Source organism: Cucurbita moschata, unplaced genomic scaffold (genome assembly GCF_002738365.1).
Source record: "Cucurbita moschata cultivar Rifu unplaced genomic scaffold, Cmos_1.0 Cmo_Scf00018, whole genome shotgun sequence".
Lineage (NCBI taxonomy): Eukaryota > Viridiplantae > Streptophyta > Magnoliopsida > Cucurbitales > Cucurbitaceae > Cucurbita > Cucurbita moschata.
The window spans coordinates 2,659,134-2,679,571 of NW_019268534.1; the positions used below are offsets into that span (position 1 = coordinate 2,659,134).

At 36.8% G+C, this 20,438-nt stretch overlaps 6 protein-coding genes across 6 annotated transcripts; 1 reads left to right on the plus strand and 5 right to left on the minus strand.

Annotated features, from left to right (window-relative positions):
• Positions 1 to 679: 679 nt before the first annotated feature.
• LOC111455823 (E3 ubiquitin-protein ligase RING1-like) lies at positions 680 to 3,668 on the minus strand. The gene is made up of 2 exons (XM_023097443.1): positions 2,425 to 3,668; positions 680 to 1,024 (listed from the first exon to the last, which is right to left on the minus strand). Exon 1 carries the CDS (start codon positions 3,441 to 3,443, stop codon positions 2,469 to 2,471), a length of 975 nt encoding a protein of 324 aa, XP_022953211.1. The 5' UTR covers positions 3,444 to 3,668; the 3' UTR covers positions 680 to 1,024; positions 2,425 to 2,468.
• A 1,064-nt stretch (positions 3,669 to 4,732) lies between these two features.
• LOC111456323 lies at positions 4,733 to 5,116 on the minus strand. The gene has a single exon (XM_023098150.1). The coding sequence runs from the start codon at positions 5,114 to 5,116 to the stop codon at positions 4,733 to 4,735; it is 384 nt and encodes a 127-aa protein (XP_022953918.1).
• Positions 5,117 to 7,236: 2,120 nt separating this feature from the next.
• LOC111456324 lies at positions 7,237 to 7,647 on the minus strand. Its single transcript, XM_023098151.1, has one exon. It carries the CDS (start codon positions 7,645 to 7,647, stop codon positions 7,237 to 7,239), a length of 411 nt encoding a protein of 136 aa, XP_022953919.1.
• Positions 7,648 to 9,874: 2,227 nt separating this feature from the next.
• LOC111455821 lies at positions 9,875 to 12,623 on the plus strand. The gene is made up of 3 exons (XM_023097441.1): positions 9,875 to 10,719; positions 10,827 to 10,918; positions 11,762 to 12,623. The coding sequence occupies exons 1-3, from the start codon at positions 9,934 to 9,936 to the stop codon at positions 12,492 to 12,494; spliced, it is 1,611 nt and encodes a 536-aa protein (XP_022953209.1). The 5' UTR covers positions 9,875 to 9,933; the 3' UTR covers positions 12,495 to 12,623.
• Positions 12,624 to 13,590: 967 nt separating this feature from the next.
• LOC111456325 lies at positions 13,591 to 16,165 on the minus strand. Its single transcript, XM_023098153.1, has 5 exons — positions 16,162 to 16,165; positions 15,918 to 16,043; positions 14,810 to 15,095; positions 14,617 to 14,718; positions 13,591 to 13,825 (listed from the first exon to the last, which is right to left on the minus strand). The coding sequence occupies exons 1-5, from the start codon at positions 16,163 to 16,165 to the stop codon at positions 13,651 to 13,653; spliced, it is 693 nt and encodes a 230-aa protein (XP_022953921.1). The 3' UTR covers positions 13,591 to 13,650.
• A 1,641-nt stretch (positions 16,166 to 17,806) lies between these two features.
• On the minus strand, positions 17,807 to 20,231 carry LOC111455822. Its single transcript, XM_023097442.1, has 8 exons — positions 20,003 to 20,231; positions 19,831 to 19,917; positions 19,519 to 19,761; positions 19,270 to 19,434; positions 19,122 to 19,175; positions 18,882 to 19,028; positions 18,255 to 18,479; positions 17,807 to 18,166 (listed from the first exon to the last, which is right to left on the minus strand). The coding sequence occupies exons 1-8, from the start codon at positions 20,162 to 20,164 to the stop codon at positions 18,014 to 18,016; spliced, it is 1,236 nt and encodes a 411-aa protein (XP_022953210.1). The 5' UTR covers positions 20,165 to 20,231; the 3' UTR covers positions 17,807 to 18,013.
• Between the last annotated feature and the right edge of the window lie 207 nt (positions 20,232 to 20,438).

Consider the following 20,438-nt stretch of genomic DNA (forward strand, 5'->3'; position numbering starts at 1 on the left):
CCCCCCCCCCCCCCCACCCCCACATCGCATATTCCTTCGCACATTACACAAATGGTGGGCGGGTCCAAGTCGAAGTTGAAGTTGAAGCCTGCCCCTCAACAGTTGACGCTTCCAAGCAAACTGGAATTTTGTTTTTCTCTACCAACTAAATATTCCTCATGGAATAATATCCACCCTCAATTCATGTAGAAACCTTCCCCACCATGGCTCGACCTAAGAGGCAAACCATTTTGCTTTTGATTTGGAGGGAAACCCAATTACTATCAGTTGGGGTAGGCAAAAACATTGACCCGTGAACTTGCCCAAAAAGTGAGGCGAAGACCTATGCCATGCCCCTACTGTCGAAATACTACTTTCCAAGCCGAATCATACTAGATCTCTACAGAATACAACAGATTCGGACGCGGCTAAATCAATTAGAACGTAGATTAAAAGCTATCTTATGAATAGAAGAAATGAAAAAAAAAAACGACAAAATCCGAGGGAAATGAAGCAAAGAGTGACTACCTAACTAAAATTACAATATGAGTTACCTTGACAATCAAATACAATATGATCAAGACGTTATTTAACGAGTATATAATTAAAGTACAAGCAAACGACCCGATCACTCATGAATATAAAGACTCATACTTTCCAATAAGTAATAATTAGCGTACGTCAATCTTATTTCTATCGATGAAGACGAAGACTAATTTTAAGATTTATTACACGAACAAGTTCGAAAGGATCAAAATAGTATTCAAAGTGGTGAGCTTTATAACAGAGATGGATATAGATGTATATTCATTGACTCAAACCATGACTGAAACAGAGAATTGGGGAAGAAGGGAGAGGGAAACATTGGCAGCTGATAACACTGTAAATAAGGTTCAACTCTTATTATGCAGAGACATTGTTACCAAAGATGAACAAGAAGAAGAAGAAGCAGAGTCCTTCTCCGTAGCAATTTACACTTCCAATCAATCACCTACTTGTGGTACTTCTCTAAGATTCCTCTAACAACCATATCCTATTACATTACCTGCAGTCATAAATAAATGACACTACAAATAAGCAAACAGAACACAAAGAATGCGGTTTTTTAGAACTTAAGGGCAGAACAGATCCTGTTCTTCGAGTAAGCTTGTCATATTTGAGGTTGTTTTTCAGACAGTAGAACCAGAAATCTTACTCTAGCAGTTCATAGGAGCTCAGTAGTTGCATAAAAACATGACACGAAAGACGTTATGCAAGGTAAAGAACGACAAACGTTTTCGTTTTCAAAAAGAATAACAAGTATTTGATCTTTTAGACATGATTTGGAGATGTGTTAAGCCAGTACACAATTACTGCAATGCTAAGTTTTGTATATTAAGGTTATCCAGACAGATTAGGCTAGAGCCTGAAGGACTATATAGTTAAGATAAGCCAGAAATATGCTATGATGGTACACTTAATCCTATGATCATCAAATATAAAGAAGGCATGCCAGAAATATTCTACAAAGTTAAAAGCACACCCATCTTGCAACTCAAGCTCACTGCTAGCATATATTGTTCTCTTTGGGCTTTTCTTTTCAGGTTTCTCCTCAAGGTTTTGAAAACACGTTTGCTAGGGATAGGTTTCCACATCCTTATAAACAATGCTTCGTTCTCCTCCCCAACCAATACGGGATCTTACAATCCACCCCCTTTTGGGGCCCAGCGAGGACGCTGACAATTATTTTCCTCTCCCATCGATACGGGATCTCACAGCATATTTCCTCCTTGATTTTTGGATTGAAAAGATGTTTTATTGTCTCGAGCATCTAAGATTTGTTCATCCAGCTCAAAAAACCTAGTCTTTAAGTGCTCAAAACCCCTTTTTCTAGCATTAAAACCCCATTTTCAGGCACTTCGGGCTCTAAATCTTCTCATTCTAGAAACAAAATACTTGATGGGGAAAAGAAAAAGAGGCTGAGATAGGTTTTAAGGAAGGAACTAAAAGTGGTCAATCTGATCCAACTCGGGGTTAGCTTTTTCTATAGGAGTTCAAAAAATTCTGGAAATGTTCATCACGGGCTTTGTTAAATGGTTTCAAATTTGCATCTTTTTGCATCATCGCCGCCTATCACCCAAAGAGCCATCGGTAGGAACTAAGAGCTGAAAGCTTGGATCAAGCTTCAATCCTTATCTATGACCAAGATGCTCTAAATGGATGTTTCAAGTAACAAGCCCAATAACAGATATCATAAATCCTGAAAAGAGTATCAAACCTGCCAGTCAATAAGTTCTAAAGCTCTAAGAACTCAACTCAATCACAAGCCACTCTATCTGTTCTTAGTTTAAATCAAATATAAGCTCTGTTCATTCCAAATTCAGTTTAGAAATCCCCCACATCAACATGAACTACAAGAACATGAAGAACAAATAAAGAACAGCAGTAAAATGGAAGAACACAAACCTCAAATTTGCAGAAACAAAACTCGAAGGAGAAACTCCAATATCCTAAGCTAAGGTGCCAGCATCCTCGTTTATTGGTCCATCCATTACCACAAACCCATTTTCATCACCACTGCTATTGACAATTACAATCCCATCATCAGTAGCCACACTAGAAACAGTCTCAACACTGTCAGTCTGTTCCCCATTTCCCATCACAGCAACCCCCAACTGAGTGGGAGATTGAGACGAATCCACTTGAACTCCTTCACTAAAAATAGAACTATGCCTTCTAGCCATATGTTCAAGAGTAGTCCTCAACCCATAACTATCTTCTTGAGGCATCAGGTCCCTAGCCCTCAACAAGGCCATAGTTGCTCCTCTACATCTCACATGATCCGAAGGTTCATCAGAAGGAAGCTTATAGCGGCAAAGAGGGCACGAATCATGATTTGAAAGCCATGGAAGAATGCAATCAGGATGGTAGAGATGAGAACAGGGGAGCTGTTTGGCTTCCACCTCAAGAAGGAACTTATCCTTGCAAATAGCACAAATTAGAATTGGGTCTTCCTCGAGCATGGCGGAGGAGACTTTAATCGTGGGAATCGCCATGACAGAGGCTTTGATCGGAGTAAATGGGTTGAAGGGTACAGACGGGGCGAAATCCGAATCGGATGAATCAGCGAGCTGCTGGAAAAGGCGGAGGAATTGGGGGCTGCTGAGGAGGTAATTGTCATCGGAGGTGGTCGGAAGAGGGTCGACGATGACGAAGGATGACGGATCGGAATCTGGAGGAGAAGAAGAGGAACCGGGGTGGTCGGAAATTGAAGAAGAAGAAGTGGGTATGGTGAAATCCATGTGTTCAAGGAAGTCAGTGAGGCAGTGAGGGCAAAGGAGAGAGGAAGAAGAAGAAGAAGAAGAAGACGAAGAAGACGAAGAAGACGAAGAAGGAGATACCAAAGTGACGCTCATATCGCACTCGTGGCACCAGTAGGTGTGCCGTTCGGCGGCGGCGGCGGTGGCGGCGGAGGCGGAGGACATGGTTTTTACCACACCTGAAGTGACGTACCGCTGAATTTTGGCGTTCCAATCGATCCCGCCCCTAAAAATTGGGTAAAGATAAGAGAGATTTTGGAAATTTGGGTGCGATTTTGAAATTGGGTTTTAGCGCAGTGGTTGTGGTTAGTGGCAGGGCTGCCCCTGTGGGTCCGTCCGCCATTCCCTTCACTTTATTTGGTAGATTGTAGCTTTCCTCAAATTTTGTTCTCCCCGCCATCGTTCGAATCTCGCTACCCACCATTCTCATTTTCTTTTTCTCCCATCTTTATCCAACACCCCAATGACATGTACGGAAAACATCAACTATAATAAATTAAAATTGAAATAAATAAATATATATATATATTTTCATGGGATATTTGGATAATTAGGATTCAAACCATTAACCCTCCCAACATGCTTTAATTACCGTTCAACCACTGTAATTAATGTTTTCAATGGCTTCAACTTCATAAATGAATTTTCACCCACATCTTCACATTTGGAGCTTCCTCTTAATTGTTCCAATTCCAATTAATTTCTTTTACCAATTACATCTAATCTTAACTTGTTCGGGATCAGAAAAAATGTTACTTTTACCAATACCTTAGAGTAGTCAAAAGAACCGAAGTTACTACATGTACCAACAAGCTGTATCTTCATTTTCGATGACACAATCATAAAACATCCAAAATTAAGCATGCTTGGCTTGGAGTATTCTAATGTTGTGTGAACCGAAAATTTTCCATGCAAACGAGGGGAAAAAAATACCAAAAGAGCTCGTGTTAGTTTGTAACATGGTTATGTGTCAGAGAATGTTAGCTCTATCAAGTATCAAATTCGAATTCTAAATCCTAATCTGAATTTTGGACATGAGACGTTATACCATGTGTTGATTTATTGATTTATGTAGTTAACGTTGCACGACTCGATTGGGTATAATGGTATAAATTTGATTCCAAGATGCGTGATGAATGAATGACGAGACGTATAATTTAAGCTATTAAGATTACTAATCCAATAGATTAAGCAAGTATTAGGGTTTAATAGGGCACTTCGTGGAAAAATAAAAGTAAAGAACTTTATTTAAAGCCTTGATCTATGCATATGATTATATCTAAATCAGAAAAAAATAATAATAATTACATTAACGATGAACATAAACAAATATTATGCTGACAAGATCCGACACATCTCTACTTAAACTCTTGTTCTTCAAAAAACAGAATCCCAAGAGAATATTCTTCAACGACAACTAGACAACAGATTGGACTTTCCGATATACAATCCGATCACCGACTCAACAGAGGAAACCATCGTTCTTGGAAGTAAGATTGGTAAGAGATCATGAAAAGAAGAATAACCAACATAAACCCAACTCCCCACGGTGTCCCTCCAGCGCGGTGGAGCGAGTCCTTTTCCGGTAGGGGGACGAGGGGCGGTAGGCGGCCGTTTTCACCATTGGAGAGCCAGTGGAGGAGGAGGAGGAGGAGGAGTGGCGAGACGATGAGAAGAAGCTTGAGCTGATCGAAAACGCCTTCAACAGCGGACTCGTAAGTCGAGTGCCAAGAGAAGGCCAAGAACATGAAGAGGATGAGAAAGAAGAAGCAGAGATGAAGAGGAAAAGTGGGCTGAGAGTCGGAATTTGAGGTGGAGGAGTCTCCATTGACAGCCATGGCTGACTACTTCGAGAGCTTACAAAGGATTTAGGAAGAAATTGTGTTTGTTTTGGTAGGTGTGGTGTGAAAATTTATGTGGCTACGAGGCTTTATAATACTCGGGAGAACTTGGGATTCCTTACTTTTATCTCTCCACGTAGCAGTATGCTTGTTCCACCCACATCGTTACCAATCTCGATCTATTAAAATATTTTTATCAAACTTTTTAAATATAAAATACTAAATAATGCATTTTAGACATTAAAATTGGAAAAATTAAACGAGATAATTCCAAAGGATGTGGTGGCTAAACTACTACCCAATAGAAGCCCGCCACGTACGACCGACCATGAAGCGACCTAGGCAATCCCGTTTTTACATGTCATTAAAAAAGTAATTATTAAAAAGCAAAAAGTCAGAGCAAAATTGGAAGGCAAAAAAGGAGATGGCAGGTGGAAAACACGAGGGCCACGTCATTTTATCACTTACTTTTTTGGGGAAAAAAACATTTTAAATTTTGTGATTGGAGTAACCCAGTAAAACATTGACACGTGTCTTTTGAGGAAAAAAAAAAAAATTAATGGTGTTAATTAAATCGTGACCCATGACGAAGCTTAGTGTGTAGAATATTCTTTTTTAATAATAGTAATTTAATTACAAAATCAAGTCTTTTTTCCTTACCGTCTTTGTATGGGTTTAAAGCCAACTTTAGCATCTTATGTACAACTTTTAAATATTTTATTTTTGTTTTTTCATTTAATTTAATTCTTAAACTTCAAAATAATATTTATTATCGTGTATAATATAAATGTAAATTTTATTAAAAAAAAAAAGTCAAGTCGCCTAAGCTTTAATAAATGTTTCTTTATTTCGTTTTCTCTTCTCTTCTATTCTCTTCGGTCTCATTCCGTCTCATTCGGTCTTGACTGGACATTTCACCTTTATTTCCACGCTTTTATATATATATATATATATATTTTAATGTTGTTTAGACAAAGAAGACAAGAACACAACAATAGCTGACCAATTGGAGTCATGTGTTGTGTTGGGATTCCCTCAAAAAGTTGCTTCACTTCTAACACCAAAATATAAATAAATAAATAAAAGAAAATCTTAATGCATAAGAATATGAGATTTCTTACAAAAAATATATATATATATATATATATATATATATATTACCGTCTATATAGATAAAAATTATTTATTAATACTTCATAAATTATTTCTAAACTTTGAACGTTACTCTTAAGATAAGAGTATATTTTAATTTTTTTAAAAAAGTAAAAGTATATTAATAAAACTTTTGAACACTCTCTAAAGTTTTAAAATGTATTTTTGAAACAAAGTATTAACTATTTAGTGTAATTATATTTTTTAATTTTTTAAGTTTAAATGTATTTTTAGGTTTTTTTTTTTTTTAGTTTTAAAATATTATTGGAAGTTATAAAAATTTTGAAATGTTTTTTAGAGAGAAAAAAATATTGTATTTTATTAATTAAGCCTAAAATATAAAAATACTTGATTTTTACCAAACCGTAAAAAATTCAAAATTGAAATTTAATCTTAATGAAGTGAATTGGGAGCGGGTCCAGAATTGTCCAATGGGCCATGCGGAGCGGATGCTAGGAAATTGGGCTCTGTTACCACTACGAGATAACAATTGGGCTTTTTAGATAGATAGCCTTTTGGGCTTCTTGTGATGATAATATGGGCCTTTCTTTGTCGTGAATTGGCCCAAAATTGCATCCCAACCCGTGCGCTCTCCCCCGTACACTTCGGTTGGGCGGAGACCAGCACGAACCTCATTAAACACGGGCTCAGGACGTTGTAGCGTTGCCTCCCAACCCATGCTCGCACCTTACCAATCGAAAAGAGATTACAGGACACTACATTTTTTAAATGAAAATCTTTCAATTAATTTTAAATATTTAAATATTTTTATTTCTAAAATAAATACACCATTGGTTGGCATAATTATTGAATTTGACTATGTATTTTAACGTCTTTTATATATTATAAACAATTTAAACATAAATAAGTTAGGTTTAAAATGTATGATATAAAAAGAGAACTGGAACAATAAACTTTATACAATATTATATAGTTTCATATACAATCATTAAGAAATAATGTGTTTAGGGGAAAGATTTTTTTATAATTGCCTTCTTCATCAGCTGGTGTCGATCACCATCACCTTTGATCAAATTTCTCAAAAATTTTCCGACAACTTTTTTCAGCTTCACTCCATGTAGTCCATCTTCATGTTGTTTCTTCACAATTTGAAGACTGTTGATCTCTTCCTCACTAAAGTGTTTTCCGAGCGAGTTCCTTTCTCCGTTCCTCTCGTCCGACCCTATTTCCGTTTTTCCTTCCCCATTGATGAGCTGTTTTAAGCTTTTATGGTCGTTGTTCTCGAACTCTTTTGTGCCAAACCTCTCGTATTGATCGTCATTGTTCGATGTGCCGGTTTGAATCTCATCTTGGATTTTGGCTGGCTTTCTTGTTCTCTTTGACATGGAGATATCATAATGGCGTTTATGAGACATGCTCTTATTCTCCCATATGCTTCACAAATGAAATATAAATATATAATCAAAGGTTGAATGAGATTGCTTAGGAAACAATGAAGGTGGTGGTTTTTAAACGCATTTCAAAAAGGTGTAGAGTCGTTTTTGTTTAGAGATTGTTTGTTGTTTACAAAGAAAAATGGTCACAAATCAGGTGCATTATGGGTTGGTGTAATTTTCATAAGTATTACCAAACATCTTTTCATTCAAATGAAGGAGTAATGATGTTGCCTTTTGCTTGGTTCAACAGGGTTGTGCTTAATGTCTTCTTTAATTGGGTTTCTTAGATATCTTCTACTGCTTTGTTACCTTGTAGGTTACGAAGGGTAAAAATTAATTCATAACCAACATAGATTAAACATGAATTTTTACAAGTTTTGGTTGACTAACTTCATATACGACCACTTCGTGTGATGGTGTAGGAGGTCTTTTTAGTGCGAGTTTTTGAGAAATACAAGTGTTTATATGACTCAATAACCTCACTATCTAATTAAAATCATAAAACTTAAGTTGAGTCAGATTCTTTTTCCAACTAGGTTGGGGTTAAATTTTTGAAAAACTGAGAGTTCATGTCGGTTCGTGGATTTGACATTTTTTACAAAAACTGAGAGTTCATGTTAGGTTGAATGGCACAATGATCTAGGGTCACGACCTCATGTATTTATAGATGTGTATAATGAAATAATCATAGATTTGGTAACAAACTAGTAAATCACTAGATTATCTTACTATATATAAATATGATCTATTCTAGATTTAACAGGGGTTAAATTTTTGAAAAACTGAGAGCTCATGTCAGTTCATGGATTTGACATTTTTTTTAAGGTCAACCCAACCAATTCGAAAATAGGGTTACAACTCAACCCTATCTTAGTTTTAAGATTATTACGAAAATTAAGAATATTTGAAGTTTGTAACCAAGGTAAGTAATGCAGTGCATAGGCTTTATGAGATTTTAATTATTAATATTACATTTATTGTGGATAAATATGATCTTTTTAAAACTAAAAATATAAGAACGGAACAATCCAATTCAATCCTATTTGGATTGGGTTGTGAACTATATTCGAGTTTCTCAACCAATAATCCGATGTGATTTGTACAATCTTTAAAATAAAATTTTAAAAACAAATATGATATTTTGCAAAGTTTTAAATACAAACTTTTTACATTTTAATACAAATTTATAATTATTTTAATCAATGAAATGTGATGGTAAAATTTTAATAAAAAAAGAAGAGATAAACCATACTACTCGATCAAACTATTTAAATATATGAAATACAAGATTTATAAGATAAGTACAAAAGGAAATTTAGACTCAAGTGTGACGGTACCCCTATATTTGATAGAGCCCACATGCATCTCCACCTCATCCGTTACATCAAACTCTATCTAAAAGGAAAATTGAAATGTACTGTAACGACCCATATCCACTACTAGCATATATTGTCTTCTTTGGGCTTTTCTTTTCGGGCTTCCGCTCAAGACTTTAAAACGCGTCTGTTAGGGGAAGGTTTTCACACCCTTATAAATGGTGATTTGTTCTCCTCCCCAACCAATACGGGACATAAGGGTTCGTCTCAAATATAGACTCTCCCTAGACTACACTCTTGAATCTTGATCTTATCTGGACATCTTCCCTTAAAACATTCACAAGTTCTCCCAGTCTCGTGGTTGTTGGTTTCTACCAATCTCTTTTATCATCATCACAAACATTTGTGATGTGAAAATATAACACCTAAAAAAGACAATATTTACTGATAATGGACTTGACATGTTACACCCATCTCGGTATTAAAACTATAAAGTTCATGCATTCTTAGTCGACCAATTATCGAGAAAATAATTTTAAAAAAATAACCCATAACCATAGGTGTTACCATAGATTCAACCAATTAGATTTTGTTATTAAAGAGCATTGGAAAATGGGTTTATATTTGAAAAATGAATTTATTATAAATTTATAAATAATAATAATAAATAAATAAATAAATAAAAAGTGAAGCGATGGAGATACGTTTGTCTGTAGTGAAGGATGGGCATGAATCTCGGCAACCGGGCTCTGTTACATCTCCTTTTCACTTTTCAAACTTCGTATATCTCTAGGTCAAGCCTCCTTCTCCTTCCGACACGTGTCCTTTTCCGTTTTTTTTTTTTTTTTAATTAAAATTTTCACACTGGTTAAAATCAGGCCCTGTTCTTGAGCTTGCAAGAAACAAGAAATCCTCCTCCCATGTCGTCGTTGATATTAAATTGATAACAATGGCGTCTCTCACCCCCGGCGTTCTGTCAAAGCTCATCGAAAACGCCGGTAATAAAGACTCCAAAGTCACCGGCGAGCACCGGACGCCTCTTCTCCAAGTCCTCCAGATTCTCCCCTCTCTTCCCGGTGCCGGTGACGACGACGACCAAAACGATCCGTTTCGTACCAGAGGCTTCTTCTTGAAACTCTCCGATTCTCTCCATTCCGCTTACGCTTCCATTTCCGACGACGACTTGGATTTAATTTACAGCGATAAGATTCAGTTGGGTCAATTCGTTCATGTCTCCCGGTTCGACCCGGGCCGGTCTGGTTCTCGCGTTCCGATTCTTCGTGGGTTGAAGCCGGTTTCTAGAAGAAGACCTTGCGTTGGAAATCCCGTTGATTTGGTCTCCAGCGACTTGCTCCCGATTTCACGCGCCGCTGTAGGCGCTAATGGTTTCTCGAAACGTACGGTGGAGCCGAGGAGGAGGTTGAGTTTGGACTCGGCGCGGCGGGGTTGGGACCGTGGGACTCCGCCGGCTTCTACAGCTGTAAAAGCCGCCGGTTCGCCACCGGGGAGGGGTTCTTCCGAGAAAGGGTCGGCCAAGGCGTTAAAGTTTTCGCCGCTAAAAACTAAAGATGAGGCCTCATTGGTACGGAAGCCGACGAGTACAGTTATTAAACGCAAAGATGTGAAGTTAGCGGCCGTAAACCGCCCCATTCCAGTGGCGGTGGATTTGAAAAGTTGGTCGGAGAAGAGTATTGCGTGGAGGGCGCTGCCGTCGACGGTGGCCGTTGCTGGAAAGGTAATTTTTCATTGGCTGAACTCCCGCCTTAGTTCTTGAAATTCGGAAATGTGGAGTTTAAAAAATTATATTAAAAAGAAAATTAAACGGTGAGGGAATATTTGCAGAAAAGCGTTAGAAGTCGAAATCTTGCATTTATGACGGCCGTTGATGCGTTGGAAGAAGCAACAGCCATTGAAGCCGTCCTCCACTGCATGTGGTACGCTTATTATTATTATTATTATTATTTTCTTTTTTGTCTATTTTTTAATTTTAATTTTTTTTTTTTAGAGATTGAATTATAAATTTTTTCATAGAAAATTTGAATTTCCGTAAAGTTGATATCAGTTGTTTTTAGTTCGATGGATTTTGAATTATGTTTGACTAAGAATTTACTTTTTTTAAAATAATTATAATTTAATTTGTATTTCTTTCTAAATTTTTAATATCTTTTATCTTATCTAATAATTATGAATTGTTTGTAAATAATTTTTTTAACACTCAAACAATTCAAAAATAGAGGACTGGATTGTAAATTTTTTTGGATTGAGTTATCTATCTAACCAACCCGAACTTTTGAGTTACTTAGAGGGTTGGGTTCGATTGGGTTACTTATCTCACGGATCTCAACTTTTGGGTTAAAAATCTCTCAACTCAACTCAACCTAGAACATGTACACCTAAGATTATGGAGTCTGTTGCTTATTTATAGTTTAGTCAACGGTTATATAGAACTATATTTGGTGATGACATATAAATAAATTGTTAAATAGGTATAATATAGTAAAAAGCTATATAGATAGTTATATATTGTAGATTAAACTAAACCATATATTTTGAAAATGGCATATCTGTAGTCATCAATACAAAACCTTTAACTAATATTCTCTATCTTGTTTTTTTGTGTTCATCTAGATCGAGTGTGTGTTGTTGTGCGATGCTAACAATGTGTCTATGCACACCGGTACACATATGTTTATATTTATATATACAAAATAAGTGGAGACGACAATAAAGAATATAATTTTATTCCGGATTCCATGCATTAAATAGTTGATTTGCAGTTTATTTGCAGAACTATCGGAATCTTCAAAGCAAGTGTCTGGTGGGTCATTGGTTGAGCAATTTTTACAGCTCTATGAGAGGATCCAACAAGCACACGCATCCTTGAATTCCCTACTCAACAACATGCCATCAGCTGATTCAAATTTAGTCAACGGTGGCCATAACAAGATCAATGCCACTTCATGGATTCAGGCTGCCATTGCTACAAATCTTTCGAATTTCAATTTGTTCGAGACGAAAGATGATCTCGAAACACAACCTCGAGACAGACAAGTCTACATTGTCATTGAGAACACAATGAAGAAACTCGATTTTGAAAACCATTCCCCTAAACCGATCCCCACGAATCGCAAAAACGATCTACATGATTCTAGTGCTAAGCGCTTGCATGCAAAGGAAGAGTGGCGTAGAGGAAATGGGTTAAAAGAGGCTGCTGAACTAGCCATGGAACTACTCTCGGTCTCGCGTCGATGGTTTGTGAAATACTTGGAGGATTTGCTTGGAAATAGTTTCGAGGGGACGTTAAGGGAAGAAGGTGCTGAGATTGCATGTCTTCTTAGGCAGCTCAAAAGGGTAAACGAATGGATGAATGAGTTGATTGAAAGCAAAGTTGAGATTGATCATAAAATGGAGCAATTGAGGAAGAAACTCTACAAGTTCCTTTTAGAACATGCCCACATTGCCACTCGCTCGTTCGTGTCGGTAGAGATACAAGTTCAAGGATCACAATGACTAGACTGTAGTAAAAATTTCGAACACTAACTTTTTTCGAAATTTAGAGTAAAAACTTAACTCAAAATTGACCTCGTTCGTCCTTCTCTTATAACTATATCTTCAATCAAACTATGTGTATGCCATATTTTAGATCTCTTTCTTTAGTGTCTAAGCATACTCTTTTAACCTTCATTATAAGTATCCAAAAAATTCAATGACTCGAATACTACCTATCCACTTGTGTCGGTTTCGGGTACAGGTACCTTTTTGTTGAAAGTCGTTTAAGCTTTTCTTGAGAGTATGACATGGGTTACTTCAGCGCCGTAGCGCCTGGTACTCGAACACTGGCTCGAAGTATTTTCTCTACCCCTTCTTACCCTGAAAAAATAGGAGCACCTTGCGTTCTTGAACCGATAACCATCTTTCGGCTAACCTAGCCTCCTCCGTCCCTCGGGACCAACAAGGGGTAGTACAAGAATATTCACCTGTTGTCCATCGACTACGCCTTTCGGCCTGATCTTAGGCCCTGACTCACCCTCCGTGGGCAAACCTTGCGAAGGAACCCTTAGGTTTTCGGGGCATTGGATTCTCACCAATGTTTGCGTTACTCAAGCCGACATTCTCGCTTCCGTTTTGTCCACCACTGCTCGCGCGGGTGCTTCCCTCTAAGGCGGAACGCTCCCCTATCGATGCATTTTTACATACCATAGCTTCGGCAGATCGCTTAGCCCTGTTCATCGATTAACTTAATTTATTTGTACGGATTGGATTGACTTATGAACTTATTTTAGATGGGTTAGATCTAATTAAATGAAAGTTTGTGAATTGAATTAATATTGATTGACGTGTTTATAATTAATTTAAAAAAAAATTACATTTTTACTTTCCATACAATTATATATATCTATATTTTATTTTATTTCACAATAATTTTTATGTATTTATAAGATATTTCAATATATATTGAAATTGAGTTGCTAATTTTAATTAATGTCGGAAAATAAACAAACCCATATTTTATTAAAATTTTGCTTAAATTAAAAACAAAAATTTGAATAAAATTTAATAATTCAATAAAATAAGCTTTATTTCAGCTCATTTTTTCTATGGCAAATTCTTCCGCACAAACATTCAAATAGTACAATATTGTTCGTAGCTTTACACCATGAGATTCTCAGTGGGTCAACAGGTAGGTGGAAGCCGAATCCTTGTCGGAAGTTGGTGTCGTGGTTGACTTAGACGATGTCGTTTTGTTGGACGTTGAAGCAGTCTTGGTCAGAGACCTGAGTCCTCTACACGATTTCATGTGTGAATGCATCTTCTCCGGCCTGAAAGTCTTCCCACATAACCTGCATTTTTTTTTTTATATATAATATTATATTCAATGGTATTCCTCCCGTTCTAAAAGAGACGACTTTTTAAAAATGGCTTGCTTCTTCAACTCTTCCAAGGCCATGTCTTTTAAAACCGTTCAAAGAACGAATTGACTTGTTCTTGGCGTTGACAAACCAAAAAACTCAACCCCATTTTCATAAAACTCAAAACTGGCCGATGATAAAAGTCTTACGTCCGCTAATTTAGGAATGATCGTGAGTTTATAATCAGTTAATACTCTCTCTATTGTTATGAGGCCTTCTAGGGAAGCTCAAAGTAAAGCCATGAGAGCTTATGCTCAAAGTGGACAATATTATACCATTGTGGAGAGTCGTGTTCGTCTAACATGGTATCAGAGTCATGCTCTAAACTTAGTCGTGTCAATAGATTGGTAAATCTTCAAATGTCAAACAAAAAACTCCAAAAGAAAAGGAGTCGAGCCTCCTCGAAGGCATAGTCAAAAAATGACTAAGACTCCAAAAGAAAAAAAGAGTCGAGGCTCGATTAAGAGGAGACGTACTTTGTTTGAGGGGAGGTGTTGGATGATGAAAGTCCCACATTGGTTAATTTAGGGAATGATTATGGTTTATAATCAATGAGGCATTTTGGAGAAGCCTAAAATAGAATCATGAGAGCTTATGCTCAAAGTGGACAACATCATACATTGTGGAAAGTCGTGTTCCTCTAACAAAAACATAAAACATGATATTTTATGGTATTATATTAAACTATAATGGAAGGCTAAAAATTATTAAGAAAAGCTTACGAGCAGTTCGGTCCTGCCATTGGCTTGTAAATCGGGGCGGCTGCCGCCTTTCTTCCGCCGCTCTCCTTCTGCCTCTTCTTCCTTGAATCGTCGAAGCTTTTCCTATGTATATATAGGATCAAAATGAATCATTCTACAATCGAGATTAAATTTTGAACTTTTACATAATTCAACGGGAAGTTTATGAAATTACCGAAAACTTGGGTGGCTGTAATGGCGGCGGATTTGGAGGTTCCCATCCCAAGAATTCCGAGGAACTCGGGCGGAGCCACCGAACTCGTCGTCTCTGCAAAACACGGCGGCGTTTCTGGATTTTTCCAATGAGGGCGGATTCGGTGAAGCTTTTGGAGATAGATTGTTGATCAAAACAGCGTCGTTTGCATCTACTGCTCTGCACGTGATCCACTGGCGAAGCATGTTGGAAGTGGAAGCTCCGCTTGAGTAGCTCTTGCTCTTTGTAAATGCAGGTTGGGTATTACCTATTCACATTTTTAAATGTATACACATTTATTATTATTATTATTATTATTATTATTATTTGTTTATTTAATCTTTTTTTTTCAACTTATTATTCAAAACAGAGAATGAGAAAAGGGCAGAATTTTTTAATTTATTGGAGCTTATTCATTTTACAATATAATTTTATTTAAAAAAATGTAAACAAAAATCTAATATAATATTCACATACACCCACATAATTGTTAAAAAATTAAATGTGAATATTAGTATTTCACATAAAAAAATTATTGTTTTGATCCCAATTTCATAAATTTTAAATTTATTAGAAAAAGTTACTAAAATATAATTATAAAATAAAAATAAAATAATTGAGTTATTGTAATTTGTAATAAAAATAAATATATTAAAAATTGGAATGATATGTATTCTTATTGATATTGATTTCCTTTGAATAAAATACAAGCTATCAACTAATACCTACCGACAAGGAAAATATAAACGGATTAAATATTGAGAATAAAATAAAATATACTTTAAATGAAATCATAAAGGAAAGAATATTAAGATATAATATCTAAAATATATTCAATAAATAATATATCTTAATAGATATATATATATATATATAAGTGGGGATGGAACAGAGAATAAGAACAGGAATACAATCTCGTCTTCATTTATCGAGAAAATCTCTTCTCATTCTCTCCCTCGTTTCCGGTTTAAACGAACATCTCTACCTTACCGTATTGAAATAAATATCTCTCATCTTAGAATTAAAAAAAACTTATTTTGTACCATAAGATTAAGGGAAGGAATAAACTTGAAAGAAACCCACTTCATACCTCGGAGATAAACGCCGCAGGCGGCGGCGGCGGCGAGATGATGAAGACGGATGAGATGGGGTTGGCCCACGTGTCCCATCCGACCAAGAAAGTAAATAATATCAACTCTTCGAACATCTCCGCTCCCTTTGTAAGAATTGTTGAATTTAAATTAATTTTATTGGATACTTAAATAATGTTTTTATGTTTTGAGTAAATGAAGGGTCCTACTCTTAGGCCCTATGACATTTAAATCTAGACTAACACATCCTCTTATCCCCTTCCTTACAAGACAATTCACTCCCTTTTGATTATTAACTAATTAAACTAATTTTTTTTATAATATTTTCATTTTATTCTTAAAATATTGGGACAAGTGTCTTAAACTGTACTTAATTCAATTTATTGTCTTTAAAGAAAGGAAAATGTTTAGATTCATTTTCGCTATGATCACTTGTGAAAATTGACCTAACAAATAATAATATCATTTTTAAAAGAAAATAATGCATATATAAGTGAGAAGCCCACCTATATGGGCCTCCTTGTTGGGCTTAAAATCTCAAATGGGCCCTAGAAATCCCCAAGAAGCCCATCCACGCATTGACTGCATTACTAGGCCTGGCCGTTACCGTGGTATTAGTCTTGAAACAAGAAAATAAAAAGAAACATAAAATTAGAATATAAGAATAGAGTATTCAGTAAATTCCCAAAATTAGCCCAACTCCGACTCACTCCTAATAATCCTCGTTTGATTCCGAAAATAATTCAATTGCTGCTCATCTTCTTCGCTAAAAAAATCGACATGTCGTTTGATTCCGAAAATAATTCAATTGCTGCTCATCTTCTTCGCTAAAAAAATCGACATGTCTATTTTCGCTCTCGACTATAGGTGTCCAAGGTCGGCACGTTTGATCTCAAGAATAATTTCTTTGTCGCCCACCTTCTTCGTGTAAAAAGTTTGTAACAGCCCAAGTCGCTAGTAGATATTGGAGTTTTCCCTTTTGAGCTTTCACTAAAGGTTTTAAAACGGGTATTTTTAAGGTTTACATACCCTTATAAGAGAAGTTTTGTTCCCCTCCTCAATCTATGTGGTATCTCACAATCTACCTCCCTTGAAAGTTCAGGATCCTCGCTGACACAGTGTTTGACTCTGATATCATTTGTAACAGTCTAAGCCTACCTCTAGCAAATATCGTTCGCTTTTTCCAGTTACGTATCATCATCAACCTCATAATTTTAAAATGTATTTACTAGGGAGAGATTTTCATACACTAACAAGAGATGTTTCGTTCTCCTCCTCAATCGATGTGACATCTCACAATTCATCTCCCTTGGAAGTCCAGGATCCTCGCTGACACAGTGTTTGACTCTGATATCATTTGTAACAGTCTAAGCCTACCTCTAGCAAATATCGTTCGCTTTTTCCAGTTACGTATCATCGTCAACCTCATAATTTTAAAATGTATTTACTAGGGAGAGATTTTCATACACTAACAAGAGATGTTTCGTTCTCCTCCTCAATCGATGTGACATCTCACAATTCATCTCCCTTGGAAGTCCAGGATCCTCGCTGACACAGTGTTTGACTCTGATATCATTTGTAACAACCTAAACCCACCTTTAGCAGATATTGTTCGTTTTTTCTAGTTACATATCATCGTCAACCTCATAGTTTTAAAATGTATTTACTAGGGAGAGATTTTCATACCCTAACAAGGAATGTTTCGTTTCCCGCTTTAACCAATGTGGGATCTCACAAAATCGTCATGTCTATTCGACCATTGTGGCATGAAGCCAATTCATGGTTGCTCTCCCGAATAAACGGATTGATGTTTCCGAGTAGAAAAAATTCAACGATGGAGAAAAATGAACCATAAAATAGGAAGATTCTACTATTTATGTTTTGTAACAAAATAAAACCAGCTGGAATGGAATCCATTATATAAATTAATTCAAAAGAAGAAGAAATTAAGCAGACTTATACACAATTTTCCCAAAGAGATTGAAAAGAAAAGCATTGATCAGTTAAAAGAAACATCAATATATATATATATATATATAATTAATTAATAATGCACAAGAAATGCATTTATATATATATATTTGATAATTTAAAATCAAAGGCAGTTTGGGTTTCTGCCAGGGCCGCCGTAGAAGAAGTAGTTGCCCCAGTCGTCGGACTTGCCGGTCTGAACGTCGTAGCAACTTGGTTGCTCCGTGAACGTTGCAATGTCCTCCGGCGCCCGGAGGTTGTTGGAACCCCCAACAATCTGGCTTAATCCAACATCAATTAACAAAGATGATAATTAATTACCCTAATTTAATCAAGTTTATGAAGGGAAGGGATGATTAAGGAACCTGGATGTTCCGAAAGTAGGCGGCGTTGGCGAAGCCCTGGTCGGGGAAGTGGCCGCTGCCCATCTGAGTGGAAGTGTGTTGGCCGTCGGGTTCGGAGTTGACGACTTCGCCGCCCCACTCGATCATGGAGGCGCTGTCGGTGAGGTATGAGAATAAGAACGCCGGCCAATACCCCAAAACGTGGCTATTCCCGAATTGCATCCACCAGTTTCCTTCTTTAGGGTCCTACCAATTAGACAACAACTCAGAACACTTTAATGGATGGGCGCAAAAAGTTGGACATGTTTGTCAGCCTTTCTCTGGTTTTCATCAAAGTTTTCGAGTAGGTGGCTAAAATCACTTGTAATTTGTAAAGTTTTTGTTTTCTTTATGAACTCCCAGTTCATATTTTGATGAACGTTCAAGTGGGTATCTCTGTTTCCCCTGTTTTGATCAAAATTTGAAGAAAATTCAAGAGAATAAGTGAGATTTCCCCTGTTTCCCCTGTTTTGTTCCTGTTTTGATTAAAACCCAGCTCAAATTTGGAAGAAAATTCAAGTGGGTTCGTGAGAGTTCTAATTCTTTTCCTGTTTTGATCAAAACCCAGCTCAAAATTTGTGGAAAAATCAAATTTTTCTTAGAACTCACCTTCCAGATGAGCAAGCTAATGTCATACTGAGAGCCTTTGTAAGAAGAAATGGGATAAATGCTGGCACCCATGGCTATGTCATTGTTGATTTGGACAAACCCAGAACAGAGCAGATTGTAGCAACCAGTGGCTTGATATGCATCACTCTGTTAGAGAGAAACATCGATCCAAGTTCAATTCTTCAGAGTTTTGAATCAAAATTCATGAAAATTGAAAGCAGAACACCAAGAACAACTTACAGTCCAATAAGTGAAAAGTCGAGTATTGTTATCTCCATACAAATCAGGGCTAACCTGTTTAGAAGAACAAACAAAAACTTGCTCAGATAATCGAAATCTTTCAGCCAAATTTCTAGAAAAAAGTCGATAATTAAGAACAGTTATAAACCTGCCAACCGGCTTCAATGCTATTAAGATCTTCCCCAAAAGTTCCTCCAAGAATCCAAATCTGCGAGAGGCTGAATTCGTTGGTCTGTTCGATTTTGGGTGACCAAACGTTCATAGTTGCCTTAGCTCCATAGTATTGTCCTCCTTCAACATAAGTTATTGCATGCTAACAACTCCAAAAGCAAAAAAAAGGGAGATTTAAGAAAGACCCTTTTGGGGAATGGTGAAAATACTCTGTTTCTGTAAGTACCTGATGTCCATTTTGGCCATTGAAATCGATATCAATGGAGCTTGGTTTCACAGTGGCATGAGCCCTCTTTTTGCCGTAGCTTTCCACAGAGCTTGCTCTTAAAATATCATCTCTTTTCGTTCTTCTAATGGGAATCGTCCCTTCTGGGCACCTTCCTTTCAAGTGCCATAATTGAGTCATCGAAGCTTTTGAAGTTACTTTACTGTCACTGAAAACCCCTTCTGGATGAAAATTTGGTCTCATCTGAAACAAAAAACAACAACCATTTTCATCCTCAGAACAAAAGAAAAAAACCCAGAAGAAAAAACAGACCTGAATCGTGTGGTTTCTGAGAAGAGGATGATCAAAAGCTGGTTGATGAGCCATATGAACACAATCGATTACATCGCCGTCTGGACTCTGTTTTTGTTATTATCAAAAACCATTTTCAGTTGTTCTTGGAAAAAAGAAACACAAAATTTGAAGAATTGAGAAGCTTTATGACCTTGATGGACTTGAGAGGCGGTTTATTGAGCTTCTTCATGTGGGTGTGAGCTTCCAGCCGCCGGTGGCGGTGGCTGTGGCGGGAGGCTTTCCCAGCCGCCGCCACCAGATACAGGGAAACCAGCATTAGCAGCAGCAGCAGCAGCAGCTTTGGAGTACCCATTTCACTGAATTTTGAGAGGAAAAAGTTGAAGAACTTTATGGAATCGAAAAGGAAAATTGGAGTAGAATGGGATAGTGGCTGATTCCCAGAATAAGTGTGTTTAGCAGCCACTTAGCAGAGAGAGAAATAAGGGCACAATTGTAATTTTAATTATAATTAATATTAAAATTAAAATTAAATTGTTGTTGTTGATATGTTTTTTTACGCCATGCCCTTCCCCAGTTTGCTACTGTCCAACACTAACTGCCGACGCCATCTTGCTTGTCCCCAGTTA

Coding starts and splice junctions, on each gene's coding strand:
- LOC111456325 (XM_023098153.1), bottom strand. Junction 14,719..14,809: donor TACAGCCACCCAAGTTTTCG/GTAATTTCATAA, acceptor ATATATACATAG/GAAAAGCTTCGACGATTCAA. Junction 13,826..14,616: donor ATGGCAGGACCGAACTGCTC/GTAAGCTTTTCT, acceptor AAAAAAATGCAG/GTTATGTGGGAAGACTTTCA.
- LOC111456323 (XM_023098150.1), bottom strand. CDS start 5,116: ATGGCTGTCAATGGAGACTCCTCCACCTCAAATTCCGACTCTCAGCCC.
- LOC111455821 (XM_023097441.1), top strand. CDS start 9,934: ATGGCGTCTCTCACCCCCGGCGTTCTGTCAAAGCTCATCGAAAACGCC. Junction 10,720..10,826: donor CGGTGGCCGTTGCTGGAAAG/GTAATTTTTCAT, acceptor GAATATTTGCAG/AAAAGCGTTAGAAGTCGAAA. Junction 10,919..11,761: donor GCCGTCCTCCACTGCATGTG/GTACGCTTATTA, acceptor GTTGATTTGCAG/TTTATTTGCAGAACTATCGG.
- LOC111455822 (XM_023097442.1), bottom strand. CDS start 20,164: ATGGGTACTCCAAAGCTGCTGCTGCTGCTGCTGCTAATGCTGGTTTCC. Junction 19,029..19,121: donor GACTTTTCACTTATTGGACT/GTAAGTTGTTCT, acceptor TCTCTCTAACAG/AGTGATGCATATCAAGCCAC. Junction 18,480..18,881: donor TTAGCTTGCTCATCTGGAAG/GTGAGTTCTAAG, acceptor TCTAATTGGTAG/GACCCTAAAGAAGGAAACTG.
- LOC111455823 (XM_023097443.1), bottom strand. CDS start 3,443: ATGTCCTCCGCCTCCGCCGCCACCGCCGCCGCCGCCGAACGGCACACC.
- LOC111456324 (XM_023098151.1), bottom strand. CDS start 7,647: ATGTCTCATAAACGCCATTATGATATCTCCATGTCAAAGAGAACAAGA.